Source organism: Bombina bombina, chromosome 9, assembly GCF_027579735.1.
Source record: "Bombina bombina isolate aBomBom1 chromosome 9, aBomBom1.pri, whole genome shotgun sequence".
NCBI lineage: Eukaryota > Metazoa > Chordata > Amphibia > Anura > Bombinatoridae > Bombina > Bombina bombina.
The window spans coordinates 171,194,993-171,221,837 of NC_069507.1; the positions used below are offsets into that span (position 1 = coordinate 171,194,993).

Sequence of the window (26,845 nt, forward strand, 5' to 3'; positions counted from 1 at the left end):
GCTTTGTTCTCTTGTTATTCTTTGTTGAAGAGATAACTAGCTAGGTAGCGTGCACATGTCCAGAAAAACAACATGACAGGAAATAGTGCTGAAAGGAAAATGAAACGATCTTACCGGAATCTATGCCGTGGAACAGTAACATGGTCCTTCAAGTTTGACAGATAGTAGCGTTGCTTCTGACATGGACTTGAGTGAAGAAAGCAGGCAGTGAAACTCGTCAACGCCGATTGCTTATGGAGCTGCTAATATGTGTCGGGACTCTCCCTGCATCTCCGGACTCTAACTTTCATCCATGCTCTCACTGAAAGGCTGACAAAACTACTTAAATCTCCAGTCCCATCTCAAAGAGTACTACCCTCCATAAGAGACTACTCCGTAATCTTCCGCCACTTCTCTGCCAACCTCCTCTGACGAAAGGCAAAGAATTACTGGGGGATGAGGGGAGTGGGGGAGGTATTTAAGCCTGGTGGCCAGGTTCTGTATTTCCCAAAAGTAATGAATGCAGCTGTGTACTCTCCTCGTTTTAAGAAGAAAATGTTGTTGCAAAACTGCTGTTCTATAGGGCTGCAGAGATGTGTACATTCCTGAACTTACATTCCTGCTTTTCAGCAAACAACAACAAAAACTAAGAATATTAGATTATAGAAGTAAAATTAGAAAGTTGTTTAAAATGGTATGTTTATTATGTCTTTTTAACTAACATGTTATTGCTGCACTTTCTAATAAGGAATTATTCTCTGTCTGGGAATCAAATGCATTTTACTGTGTTAAATTGTATCACAAACAAAATACAAAGAAAATATTACTACATTCAGTATTTTATATATTTTTTTTACAAAATTAGAAATATAAATATAAATCCTGCCGTCTCTTCCTCACTGGGTTTTACATTCCACATCTCCATCCGCTGTAGTCTGCAGTGATCTGAGCTCCTGTTGTAATTCTTCTTCAACAGAAAGGATTTCCTTTGGCTTCTGATACTGTGAAAATGAGACTTAATATGACACTGCTAGAAACAAGGACAACTTTCAAAAACTGTTTCAGAATGAAGTGAAATGAGAAATAAAATCCTCCACAAAGTAACTGCATAGAAGGATAAGTAATACCGAATAAAAATGCTAAGTATTTGTATCATTATGGCTACATTTTGACGTGCACGGTAAACAACTTGCATACAAATACTAAGATCTTTTTTTTAAACAAGTTGTATTTAAACATATAGGGCTACATTACAAGTGGAGCGCTAATTTATTGTGCGCCTGTAAACAGCCAATTCGCCCATTTAGGGGCACATGATAAATAACCAGCCATTACAAGTGGCTGGTTATTGCTACCGTGAGCTCTCGGTAGCAATCTGCGCTCCAAAAATTAACCATAGTTCCGACCTCTGGTTAATTTTTAAAATATCCCAATTGCCCCTAAAATAAAATGTTTTGTTTTCTGTTTTGTTAAACAATATGAGCTCAAAGCAGTTTCATCAGGTTCAAGTGTACATATATATTTATTTTTTGCTGCCCATCGCTGTCCTAGGTTCTCATGCCGTGTCTGACAGCATGAGAACAACGCTCCTATTGGAGCCTATGGAAGCGCGCTCTCGTGAGCACAAAGCTTCCTTGCAATGCGAATGTGAGGTAACTTGTAATACCAGTGCACATTTGGGTGATACTACTTTACCTTTATTTTGTATTTGAAATAGCAGTTTTTGATTTTTGAAACCACCAATTGCACAGAAAACATGAATACTGTAGTATTGGCTATGGAAAAAGTTATTTAAAGGGCCATAATACCCAAATGTTTAAACACTTGAAAGTGATGCAGTATAGCTGTAAAAAGCTGACTAGAAAATATCTCCTGAACATCTCTATGTAAAAAAGAAAGATATTTTACCTCAAAAGTTCCTCAGTAGCCACATCCCATTGTAAAGGATTTCTAAGCAGCATTTTAGTATGTCTGTCCTAGGACAGCTTAGGGGATGAGCCTCGTGAACTCTCATATTATTTCACCAATCAGGTAAAGGAAGCTTACTATGAAATCTCATGAGAGTTAAGTCAAATCTCATGAGATCACAGTAAAAGAGTTCATGACCTCAGCACTGCTGATGCTGATTAGCTGCAGTTCATTTCTTCATTTTTTTTTAATTTTTTACCTGCAGCTGGGAGCAGGTGAAGTATAACTTTTTACACAGAACTTACTTTGCTGAGCTGAGGAGATTGTGAGGTAAAATATCTTCCTTTTTTACATAGAGATTTTCAGGTGATATTTTCCCGTCAGCTTTTTACAGTTATACTGCATTAGTTTCAAGTGATTTAGCATATGAGTATTATGTCCCTTTAAGCAACAGGCAGCAGCAGTAATTACCTTCTCAATGTGTGTGGGAGAGATCCGAGACCCTTTAAAAAGGGTGTCCTTGCAGCTGCTTTGAATGAAGTATATGAGTATATTGTTCCTTTAAGAACTTGGGAATTTCATTGGAGGAGACCCGTAATGTCTTAGATTTTTATTTATTTTTTAACACACATCCTGTTGGGTTCAAGATTAAAGTAGTGCAACTACCTCATGTACATTATAAAAAGACTTATTAAAATTGGAGTCTAATGCACAAATGTAAATGCATAACTTCCAGTCCTTTGGTTAGAGCAAATCATATCATGTTAAAAGAAATTTACATTATTGCTTTAAATAACTTCATTGCAAACTTACAGTTTGTCTGCCAGATTTTGTACATTTTTTATGTTGCAAGCTCAGGGTGATTTAGCCCATTAACAGCTTTTATCTTCAATAGGAGTGTGCTCCCAAGGACTTTACTGTTGCTCATTGCCAAGGTGATCATAGGAAATGCTGCTTGACAGTGCAACAGCATGTAAAGAGTTACACTGCTTTGTGCTCTGCGATACCTGGCACCTGCACTAGTACTTTATCATCCCCTAGACAACAAGGAGCAGTCATATTCTCAGAAGTGCACTCTCTGATGCTCAAGGACTGCCCAATACAGCATTTGGTTGGCTGAATTGTCCTAAGACATACAGCATAAAAAAAAAATTAAGGGCTAGATTGCAAGTGGAGAGCTAAATATCGCTTGTGTGTAAGCGATATTTGCGAAGGTATTACAAATAAATTTGCAATGCGAACGTGAGCTTACGTTCGTATTGCTAGGAAGCATTGCACTCATGACAGCGCGCTTCCATAGGGTCCTATGGGAGCCTCGTTCTGATGGGCAACACACACACACAGAATATATATATATATATATATATATATATATATATATATATATATATATATATATAAATATAAATATATATATATATATAAATAAATAATATCATATACATTTACAGGGAACACACAGTTCCCATAGACCACAATGTAAAGGCACTTTTTAGTGCTGTTTGTTTTAGAACACCCCACTTCCACCAACTTTAAAGCCCCAATGCTGCCTTGTGCAGTTTTTTTTTTTTATAAACTTTAAGAAAATTAACAAGAGATCGGATCTCTGGTTAATTTTCTGAGCGCTGATTGCTACCACAAGCTTGCAGTAGCAATAGCTGGCCACTCTTAATCGCTGGTTAATGATCGCAAACCCGCAAACGGGCAAATTTGCCTTTTTTGCGGTAGCACAATAGTTTAGTGCTCCATTTGTAATCTAGCCCTAAATCTTTTATATATACCTGAAGGTCAATATCATATCACCTCTAGATACCTATATCTGTGCCTAAGAAAGATACATAATTACAAGAAATCGTTAAAAGAACCATAATAGATTAAAAACGATATATTGTAATTCATTAGAGCGTGTCATTTTAAGACAAGCAACCCTGCACTTCTGAAGTACTGCTTGAGCAGAAACCGCTAGTTACACAACTCAGCTGTTCACAGAATATATGCATATGCATTTGTGATTGGCTGATGGCTGTCACATGATACAGGAGGAGTAGAAATTAGACATAACTCTGAAATTTGTCAGAAAAAAAAAAATGTACTACTCATTTGAAGTTCAGACATAGTGATATTGTATTTGTTTATTATGTAAATCTACTGTATTTACTGGTACTTTAACTAGCGCTGCTGATTGGATCAGCAGCAGTTTCTACTCGGGATCAGCAGTGCTCTGCAGGTTCCAAGTGGTACTTCTACTGTGTATTTAACCCCTTTGTGAGGTTAAACACACAATAGTGCAGGGTCACTAGTATTAAAATGACATGCTCTAACGAATCAGAGTAATCATTTAGACTATTATGGCCTTTTAAGTGCAAACGTTCAGCATTTTTTACCATTTTCTTTTGAAGAGGCCTTTAGCGTTTGCTCTTCCGTTACCCCTCACATAAACATGCACGTACTGCACAGAGGCCAAATACTTACAGTTATGATTAAAGTGTTATTAGCATGGGCAAAGCTTAGGGCACTGTCATTCAAGTCAAGCTGACATCTGTCCAAGTCAGGAATAGAGAATTTTTTATAATATCTAGGGGAAAAAGGCAAAATCAGGTTAATTATTTTTTGCCTTCCACACAGCGGCATTACAAGAAACAAATTCACAAAAGTAAAGCAGATGACATTAGGTCTACATTACTGCAAAACTCTAGTGTTTTAAGGGCATCAAAATGTATCCCTGTTGATGAGGTTAGGCTGGGACACCCACTGAAATGGTCTGAGAAATCAGATTGAGCAGACCCTCCCCCACTCCACTGCATATGGAAAAAAAACATTACACAAACAGGCGAATGCTGGAATCTGCAGACTTCAGTATACATCTAAAACTTTGGGGCTTGGTTAGGAGTCTGAAAATCAAACAATGTTATTAAAAAAATAAGCAAAACTATACATTGTTACAAAAACACTCCCAGAAGGGCAATATAAATGGATCAAATACAAAACATTTATGCAAAGAAAAATCTAGTGTACAATCTCCCTTTAACAGCCTTATAAAAAGTGCTTAAAAAGGAAAGGGATCCTAATTAGTTGAATGTCAACTGAGTAAATAGAGAAACGCCGTAATATAATATGTAATGGTATAAATATGAGCACACATTTGAAACTCTATACAACACTACTCCTTTCACATTGAAGTTTAATATTAAATAATGTTATTCAATCAATATTAAACAAACCTACATTTAACCATTTCATGAACATCCAGATCATTTGGAGTAGCTTCCTTGTAGTCAAATTTTGTTATCGATGATTTTTCCATTAGTGATGACGTATTTATTTTTAAAAAAACATTTAAATATTTTTGCTGCATTAAAAAAAAAAAAATAGGAGTTGCTAAATTTTCTTTTTTAGCATCAAAACAAAAGACAAAATAATGACAATAATGGGAGATGAAAGCCAGTATATTGGCAGAATGTGTCTTTACTGATAGAGATTAAAGTCTTCTGTGATGTAACTGCTTTTGGTATTTGGTAAAGGTGGCAGACATGGATTATAAGGGAGATGTCAAAGGTTAAATAGCAGAGATTAGATGAACACAAAGACATGTTAAGGAAGTGTTAACACCTCAATGATAGATAAAACGGGTATACAAAGAACATAACTTTGTTTAGTACAGGGAGGGACTGAAAGACTAATCTACTGTATAAGTGTTGCTTAGTAAATAATATTTCATACTTAACATTATAAGTGTTTAAACTGATAACCATTTACAAGTAATGTTTAGACTTGTTTAGCCGCTAACATCCTGTATTAGATGCGTTTCATGTCACCAATAAAACAGGTTACAGCAAGTGTCTGCCTGGATCTATTTATAAACACAATTTAACAGATCATTACACTTTAAGAGTTTACTGTGAAGGTTTTTCCTTTTTATTTGCTGTGGTGAGAACCAAGTTAAATAAGAGATTTTTACATTTCCTTTATAAAAAAAAAAGCTTTAAGAAAACAAATGAATACAGTTATGTCTGACACTCTGCAGGGTGAGATCATCCCAAAATGTAATCTTTAGTGGGGTAGATAAACGCACAGAGAGTTTATTGTTGAGTATTAAGTACGCCTGCATGTCATGTGATCTTGTGTGGTCATGTGACTGTATGCAACAAAGGAGACTCTAAACAATTTAATATTCATTTAAACAAAATACACACCTCTGCCAATAATGTCTAACATGGAAAAACTATACAAATATAATGATATTTTATCCAACAGACATTTCTAATTTTCATTCAAATTCTGTTGGCTGTGCAGCCAATTACAGGTATTAGTACTGTATATAATGACCAGTTGACCAATCTAGTCCTGCTTTTCTCTTCACATGCACAATAATAGCAGTGGTATAACCTGCAAACAGGGAAGCTACGCAGGTGAACAGATTGAATGAGAACAGCCTATCTAGAAACATAAAAGCAGTCGTTGAGTCCAAGTTTTTGCTCGATGGAAATTTGATACAAATTCTCTGACCACCCCCAGGAACAGCATGGACTATACCACCACAGTCAAGGCCTCTTCTTTTAACACAAAGAATCAGAAGGGGCACAAAGTCTGCATTTAAAGATAAATGGAGTGAAAATTTAACTTTCATGGTTTAGACTTTTCAATTAAATTCTATTATAATATTTTATTTAATTATCTTGGTATTTTTTGTTGAGAAACATACTTAGGTAGGATTGTGAGCAGCAATACCCTACTGGGAGTTAGCTGGTGATTGGTGGCTACACTCATGTTCCTCTTGTCATTGGCTCACAAGATGTGTTTTACAACAAGTATCATTTTATACCTGATAACACTCACTTGTGATTGACATAGCCTATTCTTGTGCAATTAGTTGCATGAGAGCAGGGAACGGCACTGCAATGTCACATTTTGCTTAACCATGCTGCAGTGCAGGCGGACAGGTTCTCTGCTTGAGAACTTGTCTGTCTACAATCTTGAGTTTATTGCTTGAGAACTTGTCTGTCTACAATCTTGAGTTTATTGCTTGAGAACTTGTCTGTCTACAATCTTGAGTTTATTGCTTGAGAACTTGTCTGTCTACAATCTTGAGTTTATTGCTTGAGAACTTGTCTGTCTACAATCTTGAGTTTATTGCTTGAGAACTTGTCTGTCTACAATCTTGAGTTTATTGCTTGAGAACTTGTCTGTCTACAATCTTGATACATTTTCCCCTTAGTCTCTGTTTCACCAAATACATTTTACATTTACAACTTACTATGTAGAATTTCAAAAAAACATATCGACCTCCTTAAAAAAAGCTATTAAAGGGATATGAAACCCCAAAAAATTATTTTGTGATTCAGACAGAAGTAAATTGGAAACATTTTTAAAATGTTATGCTCTATTATCAAATTTTCTTTGTTCCCATGATATTCGGTGTTTAAGAGATACCTAGGTAGGCATCTGGAGCGCTACACAGCAGGAAAGAGTGCTGCCATCTAGTGCTCTTGCAAATGGATAGCATTCTTGCTCCAGAAATGGGGCAGCTCCTAAGTATATTCCCCTGCTTTTCAACAAAAGATACCAAGAGAACAAAGAAAACTTGATAGAGAATTCAATTTTTAAACAATTTTAGGATTTCATTTTATTATCTGAATCATGAAAGAAATAAAAAAAAAAAAAATTGGGTTTCATATCCCTTTAATGTTTATAATCTTCACCATGTTGGTCAACGTCTCTAATTTTTATTCTTCTGATTTCCCTATCCAATAAACTTTTGAGATGTTGAGTTTGTTCCTCTTTGAAATGTTCTAACACAAGGTGGCCTGGATTTGCATTTTTATGCTGGCAAATCCTTTTACAGGTTCATTTGATCCAAATATATAGCTTTTTGCATTCATAATGTGAGACATATCAACGCTTTGTCTCAACCCACCCCCATTGTCTGTTTAAAGGGACAGTCTACTTGAAAATGTTTGTTGTTTAAAAAGATAAATAATCCCTTTATTACCCATTCCCCAGTTTTGCAAAACCAACACAGTTATATTAATGTACTTTTTACCTCTGTGATTACCTTGTGTCTAAGCCTCTGCAGACTGCCCCTTTTTTTCAGCTATTGACAGACTTGCATTTTAGCCAATCAGTGATCACGGGAGTACGTCGTTATCTAAATGGCACACATGAACTAGCGCTGTCTAACTGTGAAAAACTGTCAAAAACGCACTGAGAAAAGAGGTGGCCTTCAAGGGCTTAGCCATTAGCATGAGCCTACCTAGGTTTAGCTTTCAACAAAGAATACCAAGAGAACAAAGCAAATTTGATGATAAAATTAAATTGGAAAGTTGTTTAAAATTGCATGCCCTATCTGAATCATGAAAGTTTAAAAAAAAGAGAGACATGAAACCCAATGTTTTTGTTTTGCGATTTAAAATACATTTCCATTGTTTTTCTATTATCTAATTTGTTTTGTTCTCTTTGTATCCTTTGTTAAAAAAGTATACCTAGGAAGGCTCACAAACTGCTGATTGGTAGCTGCACATTTATGCCTCTTGTCATTGGCTTCAGCTAGCTCACAGTAGGGCATTGATGCTCCCTCAACAAAGGATACAACATAAAGCAAATTAGATAAAAGAAGCAAATTAAAAGTTGATTAACGTTGTATGTTGTATCTGAATTATAAAAAAAAAAATAATAATTTGGGTTTCATGTCACTTTAATTTTGACTAGACTGTCCCACAAACTGTAAACTGCACAATTATGCAAATGATTTTGCAATAAAATCTGCAGCTTTATTTTGTCAAATGAGTATATTTTTTAGGTTTTATTCTTTTCACTGATTTCCCTGTCCCCCAGAACAAAAGAACCCTTGCTAACCAATATTCAGATATAGCACAAACTCTGTTTGCACATGAACAGACTGGGGTAGCATGCCCTCTTGTTTTCCCTTAAAGGGATACTGACCACATTTTTTCTTTCATGATTCAGATAGAGCAGCGATTTTAAACAACTTTCTAATTTACTCCTATTAATTTTTCTTCGTTCTCTTGGTACCTTTATTTAAAAAAGGCAGGAATGTAAGTATACAAGTCGGCCCATATTTGGTTCAGTACCTGGGTAGTGCTTGCTGATTGGTGGCTAAATAAAACCACCAATCAGCAAGCGCTATCCAGGGTGCTGAAATAAAAATGGGCCGGCTCCTATGCTTACATTCATTTCAAATAAAGATACCAAGAGAACGAAGAAAATTTGATAATAAGAGTAAATTAGGAAGTTGCGTAAAATTGCATGCTCTGTCTGAATCATGAAAGAAAAAAATGTGGGTTCAGTGTCCCTTTAGGGAGGTTTAGCACTGATTCAACTTAGTTACTATTTCAAATAATGATTTACCTATCATGATTGTTGATGCAAAACTGATAATCCACTTTTTAAATGCATTTGACACCAAAGAAACTTAGGCAGGGAGAGAAAAGTTCACATTAATTGCCTAAAAGTATTAACCCAAGCCTCTCTGAGAGAAAGTAAAAGAAGCACAATTTATAAAAGGTTGCAAAATAAATAAGGAATGTATATTGCAATAATGTTTAACTTGCAATAATGAAACATTTGATGCATTGCTGAAGTTTAATGGTATTCTGTAATGTTTCCCTACCGCGTTACGTTTTCCTACCTATGGCCACGCCTACAATAAAACTTGCAAATACCCCTTGAACACATGCGCTCACTGCCGCAGTTGGCAAACATTATAGAACACCAGCCTACAAAAAACTTGGAAATACACTTGTGCACGCATGCGCTCACTGCCGAAGACGGCAAATATTACAAAAAAACGTCCACAATTTTGGCAACTAGTTATTTTTATCCTGCATATTCAAAATTATTATACTGATTTCTTTGGTTAAAGGAGTGAACGTATTTCAATAGAGCAGCCATAATCCAAATAGTTACAAACATTTTCTTTCATGATGAAAGGCTAATACATTTTGTAACTATTTGGATTATGTTTGCTTTTATGAAATACGTTCACTCCTTTAATCAAAGAAATCAGTATAATAATATTGAATATACAGAATGAAATAACAGTTGTAGGAAGCCTTTTTTTTAAATGGTATTTTGATGTCCCCAACTAGTTGCCAAAATTGTGGACAGTGTTCTGTAATATTTGCCGACTTTGTGTATTTCCAAGTTTTTTGTAGGCTAGTGTTCTATAATGTTTGCCGACTGTGGCAGTGAGCGCATGTGTGCAAGGGGGATTTTCAAGTTTATTGTAGGCGTGGCCGTAGGTAGGAAAACATAACGCGGTAGGGAAACATTACCGAACAATGGTCCTTTAACTGCACATTTGAGTCCTGAAACAGTACATATATTTCCTAAACTGTTAAACTGTAGACTGTACAACTAAAACCTAGAATAAAAAAAAAAATAATCTTGTTTCCTAACATGGCATAGTCTTCACTCTTGTTTAATCCCATTTCTTAAATTCACTAAAAAGCTAAAATGAATCATTTTTGTACTTTTAAAAATAATCTGCTCTCTATTAAACAGCATATATCCAATAATTGGATACGATTTTAATAAATCCAAATGAGTTTTCCCCCCCAATATTTACTGTATTGTTTTAGACTGTCTAGTGAAATCTGGAATAGTTATTTTGCACAAAATATAATTATATACCTTGTGTTATATTGCACGCTGACATTTAACTTTAACATAAAACTGTCTATAGGTATTGTCCGGTACTTTAAGGTGCACGTAAAATATTTGTAAAGGGCAAATGCGGTTAAATGTTGCAATAACCTAAAAACAGCATTTTAAACATAAGTAAACAGGGTAAATGCTTAGGATTTGTGTTACTTTACTTATTTACTTTGTATAGAATGTGTGTTTCAGTTAATTTTACTGGTGTTCAATTATTATCATTTAATTTTAAGAATAATATGTACATTTTAAGGAAAAGCATTAAATAATTATATTTAAATAGATCATATGTCTCTATTTTATTGTATTTAAGAGCATTACACTTATACACTGCAATCATTCATGCAAAATGAAATATTTGGCCTTTTTTATTACAAATTCTAGTGAACATGAATTCATTTGGGAGGTACAGCCTTTCCTAGAGCTCCCTCTATTGGCCAGTTCTAAAAAAAGTTTACTACATAAATTTAGCAGAAATATCTCCCAGGGTCCATCAGGGTTATGGAACAACTATTTTATTTGTATTCAACAATTAAACAGTAATATGATGTTTTTAACGGATCTAAATATTATTAGTTAAAATACATAATAAAAACATAATTTATGTAAGAACTTACCTGATAAATTCATTTCTTTCATATTAACAAGAGTCCATGAGCTAGTGACGTATGGGATATACATTCCTACCAGGAGGGGCAAAGTTTCCCAAACCTTAAAATGCCTATAAATACACCCCTCACCACACCCACAAATCAGTTTAACGAATAGCCAAGAAGTGGGGTGATAAGAAAAAAGTGCGAAGCATATAAAATAAGGAATTGGAATAATTGTGCTTTATACAAAAAAATCATAACCACCACAAAAAAGGGTGGGCCTCATGGACTCTTGTTAATATGAAAGAAATGAATTTATCAGGTAAGTTCTTACATAAATTATGTTTTCTTTCATGTAATTAACAAGAGTCCATGAGCTAGTGACGTATGGGATAATGAATACCCAAGATGTGGATCTTTCCACACAAGAGTCACTAGAGAGGGAGGGATAAAATAAAGACAGCCAATTCCTGCTGAAAATAATCCACACCCAAAATAAAGTTTAATGAAAAACATAAGCAGAAGATTCAAACCGAAACCACTGCCTGAAGTACCTTTCTACCAAAAACTGCTTCAGAAGAAGAGAATACATCAAAATGGTAGAATTTAGTAAAAGTATGCAAAGAGGACCAAGTCGCTGCTTTGCAAATCTGATCAACTGAAGCTTCATTCCTAAACGCCCAGGAAGTAGAAACTGACCTAGTAGAATGAGCTGTAATCCTCTGAGGCGGAGTCTTACCCGATTTAACATAGGCAAGATGAATTAAAGATTTCAACCAGGATGCCAAAGAAATGGCAGAAGCTTTCTGGCCTTTTCTAGAACCAGAAAAGATGACAAATAGACTAGAAGTCTTTCGGAAAGATTTAGTAGCTTCAACATAATATTTCAAAGCTCTAACAACATCCAAAGAATGTAACGATTTCTCCTTAGAATTCTTAGGATTAGGACATAATGAAGGAACCACGATTTCTCTACTAATGTTGTTGGAATTCACAACCTTAGGTAAAAATTGAAAAGAAGTTCGCAACACCGCCTTATCCTGATGAAAAATCAGAAAAGGAGACTCACAAGAAAGAGCAGATAATTCAGAAACTCTTCTGGCAGAAGAGATGGCCAAAAGGAACAAAACTTTCCAAGAAAGCAATTTAATGTCCAATGAATGCATAGGTTCAAACGGAGGAGCTTGAAGAGCTCCCAGAACCAAATTCAAACTCCATGGAGGAGAAATTGACTTAATGACAGGTTTTATACGAACCAAAGCTTGTACAAAACAATGAATATCAGGAAGAATAGCAATCTTTCTGTGAAAAAGAACAGAAAGAGCAGAGATTTGTCCTTTCAAGGAACTTGCGGACAAACCCTTATCTAAACCATCCTGAAGAAATTGTAATATTCTCGGAATTCTAAAAGAATACCAAGAAAAATGATGAGAAAGACACCAAGAAATATAAGTCTTCCAGACTCTATAATATATCTCTCTAGATACAGATTTACGAGCCTGTAACATAGTATCAATCACAGAGTCAGAGAAACCTCTTTGACTAAGAATCAAGCGTTCAATCTCCATACCTTTAAATTTAAGGATTTCAGATCCGGATGGAAAAAAGGACCTTGTGACAGAAGGTCTGGTCTTAACGGAAGAGTCCATGGTTGGCAAGATGCCATCCGGACAAGATCCGCATACCAAAACCTGTGAGGCCATGCCGGAGCTATTAGCAGAACAAACGAGCATTCCCTCAGAATCTTGGAGATTACTCTTGGAAGAAGAACTAGAGGCGGAAAGATATAGGCAGGATGATACTTCCAAGGAAGTGATAATGCATCCACTGCCTCCGCCTGAGGATCCCGGGATCTGGACAGATACCTGGGAAGTTTCTTGTTTAGATGAGAGGCCATCAGATCTATCTCTGGAAGCCCCCACATTTGAACAATCTGAAGAAATACCTCTGGGTGAAGAGACCATTCGCCCGGATGCAACGTTTGGCGACTGAGATAATCCGCTTCCCAATTGTCTACACCTGGGATATGAACCGCAGAGATTAGACAGGAGCTGGATTCCGCCCAAACCAAAATTCGAGATACTTCTTTCATAGCCAGAGGACTGTGAGTCCCTCCTTGATGATTGATGTATGCCACAGATGTGACATTGTCTGTCTGAAAACAAATGAACGATTCTCTCTTCAGAAGAGGCCAAAACTGAAGAGCTCTGAAAATTGCACGGAGTTCCAAAATATTGATCGGTAATCTCACCTCCTGAGATTCCCAAACTCCCTGTGCCGTCAGAGATCCCCACACAGCTCCCCAACCTGTGAGACTTGCATCTGTTGAAATTACAGTCCAGGTCGGAAGAACAAAAGAAGCCCCCTGAATTAAACGATGGTGATCTGTCCACCACGTTAGAGAGTGTCGAACAATCGGTTTTAAAGATATTAATTGAGATATCTTCGTGTAATCCCTGCACCATTGGTTCAGCATACAGAGCTGAAGAGGTCGCATGTGAAAACGAGCAAAGGGGATCGCGTCCGATGCAGCAGTCATAAGACCTAGAATTTCCATGCATAAGGCCACCGAAGGGAATGATTGTGACTGAAGGTTTCGACAAGCTGTAATCAATTTTAGACGTCTCTTGTCTGTTAAAGACAGAGTCATGGACACTGAATCTATCTGGAAACCCAGAAAGGTTACCCTTGTTTGAGGAATCAAAGAACTTTTTGGTAAATTGATCCTCCAACCATGATCTTGAAGAAACAACACAAGTCGATTCGTATGAGACTCTGCTAAATGTAAAGACTGAGCAAGTACCAAGATATCGTCCAAATAAGGAAATACCACAATACCCTGTTCTCTGATTACAGACAGAAGGGCACCGAGAATCTTTGTGAAAATTCTTGGAGCTGTAGCAAGGCCAAACGGTAGAGCCACAAATTGGTAATGCTTGTCTAGAAAAGAGAATCTCAGGAACTGAAAATGATCTGGATGAATCGGAATATGCAGATATGCATCCTGTAAATCTATTGTGGACATATAATTCCCTTGCTGAACAAAAGGCAATATAGTCCTTACAGTTACCATCTTGAACGTTGGTATCCTTACATAACGATTCAATAATTTTAGATCCAGAACTGGTCTGAAGGAATTCTCCTTCTTTGGTACAATGAAGAGATTTGAATAAAACCCCATCCCCTGTTCCGGAACTGGAACTGGCATAATTACTCCAGCCAACTCTAGATCTGAAACACAATTCAGAAATGCTTGAGCTTTCACTGGATTTACTGGGACACGGGAAAGAAAAAATCTCTTTGCAGGAGGTCTCATCTTGAAACCAATTCTGTACCCTTCTGAAACAATGCTCTGAAACCAAAGATTGTGAACAGAATTGATCCAAATTTCTTTGAAAAAACGTAACCTGCCCCCTACCAGCTGAACTGGAATGAGGGCCGTACCTTCATGTGAACTTAGAAGCAGGCTTTGCCTTTCTAGCAGGCTTGGATTTATTCCAGACTGGAGATGGTTTCCAAACTGAAACTGCTCCTGAGGACGAAGGATCAGGCTTTTGTTCTTTGTTGAAACGAAAGGAACGAAAACGATTGTTAGCCCTGTTTTTACCTTTAGATTTTTTATCCTGTGGTAAAAAAGTTCCTTTCCCACCAGTAACAGTTGAAATAATAGAATCCAACTGAGAACCAAATAATTTGTTTCCCTGGAAAGAAATGGAAAGTAGAGTTGATTTAGAAGCCATATCAGCATTCCAAGTTTTAAGCCATAAAGCTCTTCTGGCTAAGATAGCTAGAGACATAAACCTAACATCAACTCTAATAATATCAAAAATGGCATCACAGATAAAATTATTAGCATGCTGAAGAAGAATAATAATATCATGAGAATCACGATTTGCTACTTGTTGCGCTAGGGTTTCCAACCAAAAAGTTGAAGCTGCAGCAACATCAGCCAATGATATAGCAGGTCTAAGAAGATTACCTGAACACAGATAAGCTTTTCTTAGAAAGGATTCAATTTTTCTATCTAAAGGATCCTTAAACGAGGTACCATCTGACGTAGGAATGGTAGTACGTTTAGCAAGGGTAGAAATAGCCCCATCAACTTTAGGGATTTTGTCCCAAAATTCTAACCTGTCAGGCGGAACAGGATATAATTGCTTAAAACGTTTAGAAGGAGTAAATGAATTACCCAATTTATCCCATTCTTTGGAAATCACTGCAGAAATAGCATTAGGAACAGGAAAAACTTCTGGAATAACCGCAGGAGCTTTAAAAACCTTATCCAAACGTATAGAATTAGTATCAAGAGGACTAGAATCCTCTATTTCTAAAGCAATTAGTACTTCTTTAAGTAAAGAGCAAATAAATTCCATCTTAAATAAATATGAAGATTTATCAGCATCAATCTCTGAGATAGAATCCTCTGAACCAGAAGAGTCCAAAGAATCAGAATGATGGTGTTCATTTAAAAATTCATCTGTAGAGAGAGAAGATTTAAAAGACATTTTACGTTTACTAGAAGGAGAAATAACAGACAAAGCCTTCTTTATGGATTCAGAAACAAAATCTCTTATGTTATCAGGAACATTCTGCACCTTAGATGTTGAGGGAACTGCAACAGGCAATGGTACATTACTAAAGGAAATATTATCTGCTTTAACAAGTTTGTCATGACAATTATTACAAACAACAGCTGGAGGAATAGCTACCAAAAATTTACAGCAGATACACTTAGCTTTGGTAGATCCAGCAGGCAGTGATTTTCCTGTAGTATCTTCTGGCTCAGATGCAACGTGAGACATCTTGCAATATTTAAGAGAAAAAACAACATATAAAGCAAAATAGATCAAATTCCTTATAAGACAGTTTCAGGAATGGGAAAGAATGCCAAATATCAAGCTTCTAGCAACCAGAAGCAAATGAAAAATGAGACTGAAATAATGTGGAGACAAAAGCGACGCCCATATTTTTTAGCGCCAAATAAGACGCCCACATTATTTGGCGCCTAAATGCTTTTGGCGCCAAAAATGACGCCACATCCGGAACGCTGACATCTTTGGCGCAAAATAACGTCAAAAAATGACGTAACTTCCGGCGACACGTATGACGCCGGAAACGGAAAAGAATTTTTGCGCCAAAAAAGTCCGCGCCAAGAATGACGCAATAAAATGAAGCATTTTCAGCCCCCGCGAGCCTAACAGCCCACAGGGAAAAAAGTCAAATTTTTGAGGTAAGAAAAATATGATAATTCAATGCATAATCCCAAATATGAAACTGACTGTCTGAAAATAAGGAAAGTTGAACATTCTGAGTCAAGGCAAATAAATGTTTGAATACATATATTTAGAACTTTATAAATAAAGTGCCCAACCATAGCTTAGAGTGTCACAGAAAATAAGACTTACTTACCCCAGGACACTCATCTACATGTTTGTAGAAAGCCAAACCAGTACTGAAACGAGAATCAGTAGAGGAAATGGTAAATATAAGAGTATATCGTCGATCTGAAAAGGGAGGTAAGAGATGAATCTCTACGACCGATAACAGAGAACCTTATGAAATAGACCCCGTAGAAGGAGATCACTGCATTCAATAGGCAATACTCTCTTCACATCCCTCTGACATTCACTGCACGCTGAGAGGAAAACCGGGCTCCAACTTGCTGCGGAGCGCATATCAACGTAGAATCTAGCACAAACTTACTTCACCACCTCCCTTGGAGGCAAAGTTTGTAAAACTGATTTGTGGGTGTGGTGAGGGGTGTATTTATAGGCATTTTAAGGTTTGGGAAACTTTGCCCCTCCTGGTAGGAATGTATATCCCATACGTCACTAGCTCATGGACTCTTGTTAATTACATGAAAGAAATAATATTTCACATTTCACATTTTATCAGTGATCAATAAAAGTAAAAACACAATTAATAGCAGTTTATAAACAAATAGAATAGACATTTGCAACTAAAATAAACACTGAGTGCTGATTTATTGTAAAAAATACAATTACAGTATCTGTGTGTGAATAACCTAAATGGACATAAAGGTACTTCTACATAAAGTAAATAAGGGCCATTTAACGGACAGTGAACACGGTGTAATTACACACTTTTTCTGCTCACTTACAATAAAGAAGCATATTGGGCGAGTACGGAAAATGTTCTGCAAGTGTTTTTCAATAGCTACACTCCACCCTCTGTTTGTCTTATCTGGATGTTAATGGAGCACACACAGCCAGCAACTGTTTGGTTGCAGTTTGTAATCGTAATCATCAATATTGAAGCCATAAATTACAGACAAATGGGGATAAATAAATTAAAGTATATGGTGAAGTTATTCTAATATTTTATAATACAACCTCAAGTTGTTTACTGTTCATATAAGGATATGCTTAATTTTTTTTAAAAAAAGCAGCTTACATTAAAAAAGCTGGTACTAGTCTTCTTGAATACGTTAAAAGTACTAGTCTTCTTGAAAACTGTTATTGTTTAAAAAGATAGATAATCCCTTTATTTCCGATTACTCCATTTTGCATAACCAACACGGTTATATTAATATACATTTTACCTTTATGATTACCTTGTATCCTCTGCCGACTGCCCCTTATCTCAGTACTTTTTTACTAGCATTTTAGCCAATTAGTGCTGATTCCTGCATAACTCAACGGGAGTGAGCACGGTGTTTATCTATATGGCACACATAAACTAGCACTGTTTGGCTGTAAAAAGCTAATAAAATACATTGAGATAAGAGGCAGCCTGCAGGGGCTTAGAAACAGGCAGAGATTTAGAGGTTATAAAGTATATTAATATAACAATGTTGGTTGTGCAAAGCTGGGGAATGGGTAGTAAAGACATTATCTATCTTTTAAAACAATAAAAAAAAAAATAATCAAGTAGTCTGTCTGGTTAAGGGATTGGCTGGCAGCCTGCATGCAGCCAATCTGAAATAGATACCCAGGTTAATACATTCAGGGCAGTGGAGAAAGCCAGAAGTGATTAAAATTGTTTTTTTGTTTTGTTTTGTTTTGTTTTTTTAAGGATACAAGTAAGTCTCTACTTACAAAAGAGTTCCATTCCGGGAGCACGTTTGTAAGTCCAATTTGTTTGTAAGTCCAATTGTATTGTAATTTGTGTGAAAAGTATTATAAACCTCACTTTATAATACTTTTCACACAAATTACAGTACAGTAGTACATAAAAAACAAACAATACTGTAAAGAAAAGTTTTTTAATCTTACCTTGTATAGTAAAACAGTTACAGGGGCTGGCATGGAGTGAACAAAAACGGAACTAACTTCCTTGACACTCGAACGCATGTTTGTATCTTTGAAAGTTCACAATTTAAAAGTTTGTAAGTAGGGGACTTACTGTACTCTTTATTTACATAATGTAGGAATGTTTAAATATCAATTTCAAAATAACACATTTGCATCAGAATACATATTTGTCTGCATAAACGTTTTTTTTCTAAACTTTACAGTGAATTAGGTTTGACTTTTGCTAGTTACAAATAAGATACGGTCCATAACGTTCGAAAAATAAATAAAAAATAAACAAAAACACGAGCAGATGGACTAACCCCTAATCTATTAATTAATGCAATGGCAGCACAGCAGCAGGGGATAAAAAGAAACACTATTGACACTAAATCGTATTGAAGGTTTTTACTTACTTTTTGTTACTTGTTCGTATAACGCAGCAACGCTCCACCTTCTCTACAGTAACACTATAGACATCTTTTGGGTAAGGCAGGTTGCGAATTCTCCACTGAAAACTTGTTCTGGTATCCTTCCTCATGAAAATGGGCTTTAAACAAATGCATCAAATCAGGATAGTATTTTATTAAGTTATTTAAAGGGACAGTCAAGTCCAAAATAAACTTTCATGATTTAAATAGGGCATGCAATTTTAAACAACTTTCCAATTTACTTTTATCACCAATTTTGCTTTGTTCTTTTGGTATTCTTAGTTGAAAGCTAAACCTAGGTAGGCTCATATGCTAACTTCTTAGACTTTGAAGGCCGCCTCTTATCTAAATGCATTTTGACAGTTTTACACCACTAGAGAGTGTTAGTTCATGCGTGTCATATAGATAACATTGAGCTCACATACGTGGAGTTACCACTGATTAGCTAAAATGCAAGTCTGACAAAAGAACTGAAATAAGGGGGCAGTTTGCAGAGGCTTAGATACAAGGTAATCACAGAGGTAAAAAGTGTATTATAACTGTGTTGTTTATGCAAAACTGGGGAATGGGTAATAAATGGATTATCTATCTTTTTAAACAATAAAAATTCTGGTGTTGACTGTCCCTTTAAAAAAATTAAAACAATAAAATCACAGCAACACTATAATTTGTGTGCAGAGTAATATAGATACAAATATGGTACTCCATAATATGGCTGAAGTCTAATAGAACCATATCCATTTCACCCCTTACCAGTGGGTTACTGTGCTACTTATAAATTATATAAATTGGTTATCATTTTACTACTATACAAGAAAATTAAATACAATTTTAGTTATACACAACATGAAAGCTATCTTAACCCTTTCCCGCCGTTAGGAAGTTCCAGCCATCCTAAATGCACTGGGCTTTAGCGCCGTTATGATGGCATGGTACGGCCTAGCCATTTGGCTGTACTGAAGCCATTACAACATTCCTAACTGGGATCGCGGCTGGAGGGCGTACCTAGTATCATAGGCCCTCCCCCCTGATGTGATCCTGTCATTGAAATCACGTGATCACATGAATGATAGTGCGATTTCAATTTTTGCTTATTTGATTACATCAGAACTTTGTTCCGATGTAGACAAATAAGCCCCTGCGGGAAAAGGTTAAGAGAGACATTATGTTTACAAATTTGGCTACAAACCATACATTTGTATTGCTTTCCTTTAGGAAGTCAGGTTCTAATGCTCCAATACTTTGTACTGCTGCTTCCCCAACCTCAGTTTGCCATTGGCAATGTGCTCCAAGGGCAGATTTCTGTCTCCATTTACGAACTTAAAAATAAACAACGAAACAAATACAAAATATCAGTAAATAATTTGAGAGATTTACAAAATACAATTGTTTGTTTACATTCTGAAATTTGTTTAAGGAAAACTTGAATATTAGCACAAATCACAGAACAATTACCAAAATGTACATATTATTAAATTGCATTATTTTAAATAATGCTAGAAAAAAAAACATGCATTTGCTCTGCAGTGATTTTTTTCTAAGGATCTGACTTAAAATAAAAATTCTAACTTTATAAATGTTAGTTGGTATTCAGATGTTTGGAAAAAATAACTATCTATTCATACATGTAAAATAACACATTCTATCAAGCAAACACACATTACAATTAAAGTGTAATCTACTAAAAGATGTTCCAGTTGTATAAAATTAATAAACTAATTAATTCAACAAAACGCTACGTATTAATCCTTTAACGCCGTTAGGACGTTGTATTTCGTCCAAATTTTGCTGGGCTTTAGCACCGAAGGACGAAATACAACGTCCTAACTAACTTTCCTGAAGCCACTGGCACTTCCCTGATGGGATCGCGGTCTGGAGGGCGTGCCTAGCATCATAGGGACGCTCTCCTGACGCGATCCCATCATTGAAATCTCGTGATCACTTGTTGTTCCGATGTAGACAAGTTAACCCCGGCATGAAAGGGTTAAATAGATTTGACTTGAAAATTGTAAGTATTCAGTGTTCTCTACAGAAAATGTTACTAGCTGGGTAGGGGTAGTATTATACTTTGCAATATTATAACATTTTCTGATATTTATAAAGGTTACTTAAAGGGACAGTCTACACTTATAACAACCTTAGTCCATCCGTTAGATTATTTTCTGATTTTCATTACTCACCCCTGCAACCATATTGAGTCATCTACACATCCAGAGTTGTTCTCAATGACAAGTTATATTCCGACGGTTAGAAATGGGCGCTCCGCTCCACCTACCCAATACATCACCCACTCTCTTATTTTCAACTGTCCAATAGAAAATTTATCACCGATTAAAATACTGTATCGCACTTTCAGTGCTTCACGCATGCGCAACATCACTGGAAACCAACTATCCGGAACCAAACTTTATCTCTATGTTTCTGCTGCATTCAAATATCAGAAGTACTTCAGAGTGTTAGAATAGCTTCAACGGAGGAATCGCAAAAAAAAGGGAGCGCTTTTGGGTTTGCTCAGATAATGCTGACAGACTTCCGGTTTCGAGCTGCATCTCTACGAGCATGCGTGTTAGAGTCCTATGACGTCGCTAGGTGCTCCGTGCATGAGTGTTATAGGGAAGGAGAACCACTTGATAAGGTAGGAGGAGAAGCTATTGGGAGGAGTTTGGCGGCCATACTTGAATCATGAAATATAAACTTCTTTTGAGAAAATGTGGGTGAGTAAATAAGCGAAAATATGGATGCAGGGGTTCAATACAATTGCCAGCAAAAGATCGTAGCTAAGGGCTAAGGTTGTTATAGGTGTAGACTGTCCCTTTAAAGAAAATGTAAAGTTTGCGGAATGAGTGCCCAGTTTTTAAAAATCCTATTAAAAACAGGGGCACTTTCATTCATCAAACTTTACATTTCACTGGTTTTGTTAAAATACTTACCTTTTCTTCTTGAAAGCCGCTCCAGAGCTTCTCCAGCCTGTCGCAAGCCTCTTCCTACGTCAGCAATGATGATTTTGGCATCCTCCAATCACGGCTTCCCTCCCGGGAGAAACATTGCCTAAAGCAACGCCGTGATTGGAGGAAAGCCAGGATCGTCATTTCTGACGTAGGAAGAGGCTTGCGATGGGCGGGGAAGAGCTGGAACGGCTTTCACAAAAAAAAAAGGTAAGTATTTTAACAAAACCAGTGAAATGTAAAGTTTGTTGAATGAAAGTGCCCCTGTTTTTAATAGGATTATTAAAAACCGGGCACCGGTTCATCAAAATTTAAATTCACTTTGAGCTATCCAAAGCACAAATTATTTGCATAATTTAACATACATTAAATTAATTGATAATGTGTGCAACAAACATTGAAAACATTTTAAATTAGGTCATTTTAGTTTAATATTGGCTTAATCGTTAGCCGGTGGTCAGTAAAATCAGCTGGTTGGTGCACCCATTAAATAAGTTCTCAGGAGAACATTGATATTTGTGTCTAAGAAGAATATTTTACACATACACGTGCGCATGCAATCACGTGCACACATGTTATAACTTACGCAACAGTTCATAGGTCTTTGAATCATATTCTTCCACCATTTCTTTACCATCTTCAAACAGGTAATGCACTTTTTTCCTGCCTAAAGAGGTTGGAGGGGAAAAAACAAACACATTTTAAAACATATTTTAGGAACATTGCTATAAATAATCTATTCTGGATAATGATCAAGAAAGCAAGAAAACTATAAACTGTACAAACAGTTTAAAGGAGTTTTTAAAGCTAATTTTGATCCAGCATTTTTTTTTTTTTTTAAACATTTTCCCGTAAGTGTTAAATCCCTTATATGGTTGAATAAAGGGGAACAGTCCTCGTTTCTTAAAAAGAGGGACCAGTTAAAGGGATATGAAACCCAAAATGTTTCTTTCATGATTCAGACAGAGCATATGGTTTTAAACAACTTTTCAATTTACTAGGGTTGCACCAATACCATTTTTTTAAGATCGAGTACAAGTACCGATACTTTTTTTCAAATACTCACTGATACCAATTACCGATACTTTTTTATGTCATGACAGTTTACCTAGCACATTACAGAGTAATGATTTAAGATTGCTTCTTTATAATATGAACTGTATCTCAAAAGACATTTTGAAATAATAAAACAGTTTTATGTGCTTGTTGTCACAAAGTTTAGAGAACATGTTTATAAATAAAAATATTACAATAACAATAATAACAACAATAAATAACAGCTGCAGCAGCTAGGGCTGAAAAGCTACAATTTAAAGGGGGGATTACTGGATGCAATTGGGTTGTAGGGTGCCTATATAACTCATCAATCTGACATTTGTACTTAATACAAAGTAATATAATTTAATTCTGAAAATAATATTGGGGAAGGAGTATCCCAGTAATCCCCTTTGAGAAAAATGGGGCATTTGCATTCTACTGACTCAACAGAAAATAGGGCTGGTCTTCATATTTTTCCAGGGCTGCTTTTTATTCCCAGTCCAGCCCTGGCTAAGGTTGTTCCTCAGAGTACAGTATGTTTTGAGCATAATTGTGCAAGAGGAGAACTAGCAGTATAACAGGCAATCTAGCAATTAGAATATTTTTTCAAAAGTTAGTGGAAAGTTCTTATTAAGGAACAGAAGCATCTCTGCATGTTCAGATATAAGTCTGTTTCTGCTAACAGCAAGGACGTTTGACGCTAAGCTGAACAGTCTTTCACTTTTCACACTACTGCATGGGTTAGAAAGATATTTTTGGGCCATTAAATCTGTTTATTAACTGCCCAGTACTTCAGGGGTTTGTCTGAATGACTGCTCTGATGTACAATAATACAATTAACAGCAATTTGTATTGGCAGAACAATTTTTAGTTAAGTCTCCACTCCAGCTTAAAATTAAATGGGAACATGCAGTTTGAAAAATGCCACAAGATGGTGTATGGGTAGGAATTGGAGGTATCGGTTTAAGTATCGGTGCATTTGCACGAGTACAAGTACTCATGCAAATACTTGGTATCGGTGCAACCCTACAATTTACTTCTATTAGCATATGTGCTTCATTTTCTTGGTATTCATTGTTGTAGGAGCAGTAAAGAACAACTGGGTGCTAGCTGAACATATTTGGTGAACCAATGACAAGAGACATTTATGTGCAGCCACCAATCAGCAACTATCTCAAAGTAATGCATTGCTGCTCCTAAACATACCTAGGTATGCTTTTAAATTAAAGATACCAAGAAAACAAAGCACATTATATAATAGAAGTAAAATTGTTTAAAATCACATAATAAAAATGTTGGGTTTCATGTCTCTGCATTTTTTTTTAATATATTTACACTTTTTGGTTGGGGAACATAATTCTACTGAGCATGTGCACAAGCTCACAGGGTATACATATATTAGTCTATGATTGGCTGATGTCTGTTACATGATGCAGGGGTCAGAAAAAATTAATTTGTGAGAGAAAAAAAAATCTACTGCTTATTTGAAATTCAAAGTAGGTGTTAAATCATTGTATTTTTTATTATGCACTTGTTACTTATGCAATTCTACTGCACTGGGTGGTCCTTTAATATGTAGTCCTATTACTTCTGTGTCTATAAATTTTTAAGTCAGTTAAAATATTTCCCTTTAGCAAAAGTGAGTTAAAGGGACACGATACTCAAATGTTGAAGCACTTAAAAGTGATGCAGCATAGCTGAAAAAAATCTGACTAGAAAAATATGACAAGAACATCTCTATGTAAAAAGGAAGATATTTGATCTCAAATTTCCTAAGTATTCAAACCCTACTGTGAAGAGCCAATCAGGATGCTAGTCCATGTACTTGCAAGGGAGTGTGCATCTGTCATGTTCCAATTCAGTTTAAAGTGAAGGTAAAGTTTTCACATTTGGAAGACATCAATGCATTTGGCTAATATTAACAGAAGCTAATGTTTTTTATCTAACATTTTTCAAGTTTGCCAAATATATATTTTATAAATCCCTACCGTTTAGATGTTGACTCCTTCCAAGCGTTATTTCCTGATTTTATTGTCTGTGAGGTATAGAGCGGTCCCACCCGCTCTCTATGTCTCAAAAGTGCGTTCATGAAGCTCTGTTTACCTGAGATGCTGTTCTTCTGCGCATGCGCTAATCGATGAAGCTAGTCAGATATAAAGAAAATAAGAATATTGCATGCGCAGATGAGGTTTATGACGTTAATGACGTGGATTGACGGCCGCCTAACGGACAGATTTTCAATTGGGTACTCGAAAAACGCGATCAAGACAAAAAAAAAAATATGGGTTGAATTAGTGTACCTGAAAAAAATAGATTTAGAATGGAGATAACTTTATTTACACTCTAATTTAGAAAAGTTGATGAATGAAACTCATATTGATTTTAAACAAAGAATAATAAACTAGATCGACAACAAGGTAAGTTTACCTTCACTTTACGAAGTTTACTATGAAATATCACAAGATTTCATTGAAATCTCATGAGATCACAGCAAAGCAAAGCATGACCTCAGCACTGCTGATGCTAATTGGCTATTGTTTTTTCCCAATTTACAGCTGGACAGCAGCTGAAGTAGAATTGTTCACAGAGCACTTACTCCGAGCTGAAGAAATGTTGATGTAAAATATCTTCCTTCTTTATATAAAGATGTTCAGGGGATATTTTCGTGTCAGCTTTTTACAGTTATGCTGCATCACTTTCAAGTGCTTTAGCATATGAGTATTATGTCCCTTTAAAGCGTATCTGTAGTACAATAAGTATCTGTCTGTAGAAAGGTTAATAAAGTAAATGTAAACTTGAGCGTACTCGCTCAAATCATAAGATAGAATTCGAAAAATGAGTGATACTTTCATTCATCAAATTGGTAATATATCCGGATCTTCTGAGATTTGTAGCTTCTAATGCTGTAACGATAAGCACCGTTCCTCCTCCAGCCATAGTCCTCAATTGATTGACAGATGATGAATCTTCAATCCACTAATCGTTGTTCTCCCCTTTTGTACAAACGTCACGGCCCGGGGGAGAAGCCACGATTAGTGGATTGCAGATTTATCATTTGTCAATCAATTGAGGACTATAGCAGGCGGAGGAACGGGGCTTATCGTTATAGCGTTAAAAGCTAAAAATCTCAGAAGATCTGGATTTATTACCAATTTGATGAATGAAAGTATCACTATTTTTTTTAATTCTATCCTATGACTTGAACGAGTAAGCTCAAGTTTACATTCATTTTAAGAAGACAGCAGGTCTCCTGTTGCTCCCTAATTGTCTCCTTTAAAGGTAAATTAAACAAAAAAAATGTATTCCACATAAAGTATTTAATAATGCACAGTAAAAATGTAACATACTTTACTTATCTTGACATTTTTTTCCCCTGTAATTTAATTCTAAAACTGTTATTACCTCAAAACACTGTCCCTAGAGAATCTGGAATCAATACTGCAGGATTCAGATCCCTCGCCATAAAACATACTACACAGTGATTTATCAATGCAGAAGCTCAAAATTTGAAACAAATCAATCACACAAGGGTGATATGATTAATAATAATAATCTTTTCTTTTTAACAAATATATTCTATGCATATATAAAATAACATTTAAGTCCCTTTAATGAAAACATAGAATAGTCAAACACTTTGTCCAGCACCTTGAACCCTGTCCCTGACCAAGCGACTAATTTCAGGGTTTCAAGTTAGTTCCCATTATCTCTTATACAAATATCTAAATATGCAAGTCACCATCTTGCAGGATAGCCGTTTTCTTGGCCGCCTTCAGACTGTCCACCCAGCGCGGCGCCGCCATGCTGACTAGGCCACTGTTACTATAGGAGCACAGCTTGGTGTCCAGTTACCATAGTAACCGCTAGCAAGCGGAACTGGGTGCTATAGTAAAGTGCCGAACACCTGCACCCCCTATTAGGTATAATGCCTGTGTCACCGAGGCGCCCTGTACTCTGTATACACCAATCACAGCCCTGCTAATTAACGTTGTTTTAATTCATGCTACTCATTATTAGGCAATAAT

General features: G+C 36.0%; 1 protein-coding gene across 1 annotated transcript; it reads right to left on the minus strand.

Annotated features, from left to right (window-relative positions):
* Positions 1–661: 661 nt before the first annotated feature.
* Positions 662–26,836, minus strand: DPCD (deleted in primary ciliary dyskinesia homolog (mouse)). The gene is made up of 6 exons (XM_053692485.1): positions 26,560–26,836; positions 22,369–22,449; positions 20,032–20,156; positions 18,823–18,956; positions 4,360–4,462; positions 662–980 (listed from the first exon to the last, which is right to left on the minus strand). Exons 1-6 carry the CDS (start codon positions 26,621–26,623, stop codon positions 876–878), a joined length of 612 nt encoding a protein of 203 aa, XP_053548460.1. The 5' UTR covers positions 26,624–26,836; the 3' UTR covers positions 662–875.
* Positions 26,837–26,845: the final 9 nt, after the last annotated feature.

Excerpts from the sequence above, each read along its gene's own strand:
- DPCD (XM_053692485.1), bottom strand. The coding sequence starts at position 26,623 with ATGGCGGCGCCGCGCTGGGTGGACAGTCTGAAGGCGGCCAAGAAAACG. Across the intron at positions 20,157-22,368 it reads AAAGACCTATGAACTGTTGC|TTCGTAAATGGAGACAGAAA; the intron begins GTAAGTTATAAC and ends TTTATTTTTAAG. Across the intron at positions 4,463-18,822 it reads ATACGAACAAGTAACAAAAA|ATATTATAAAAAATTCTCTA; the intron begins GTAAGTAAAAAC and ends TTTTTCCCCTAG.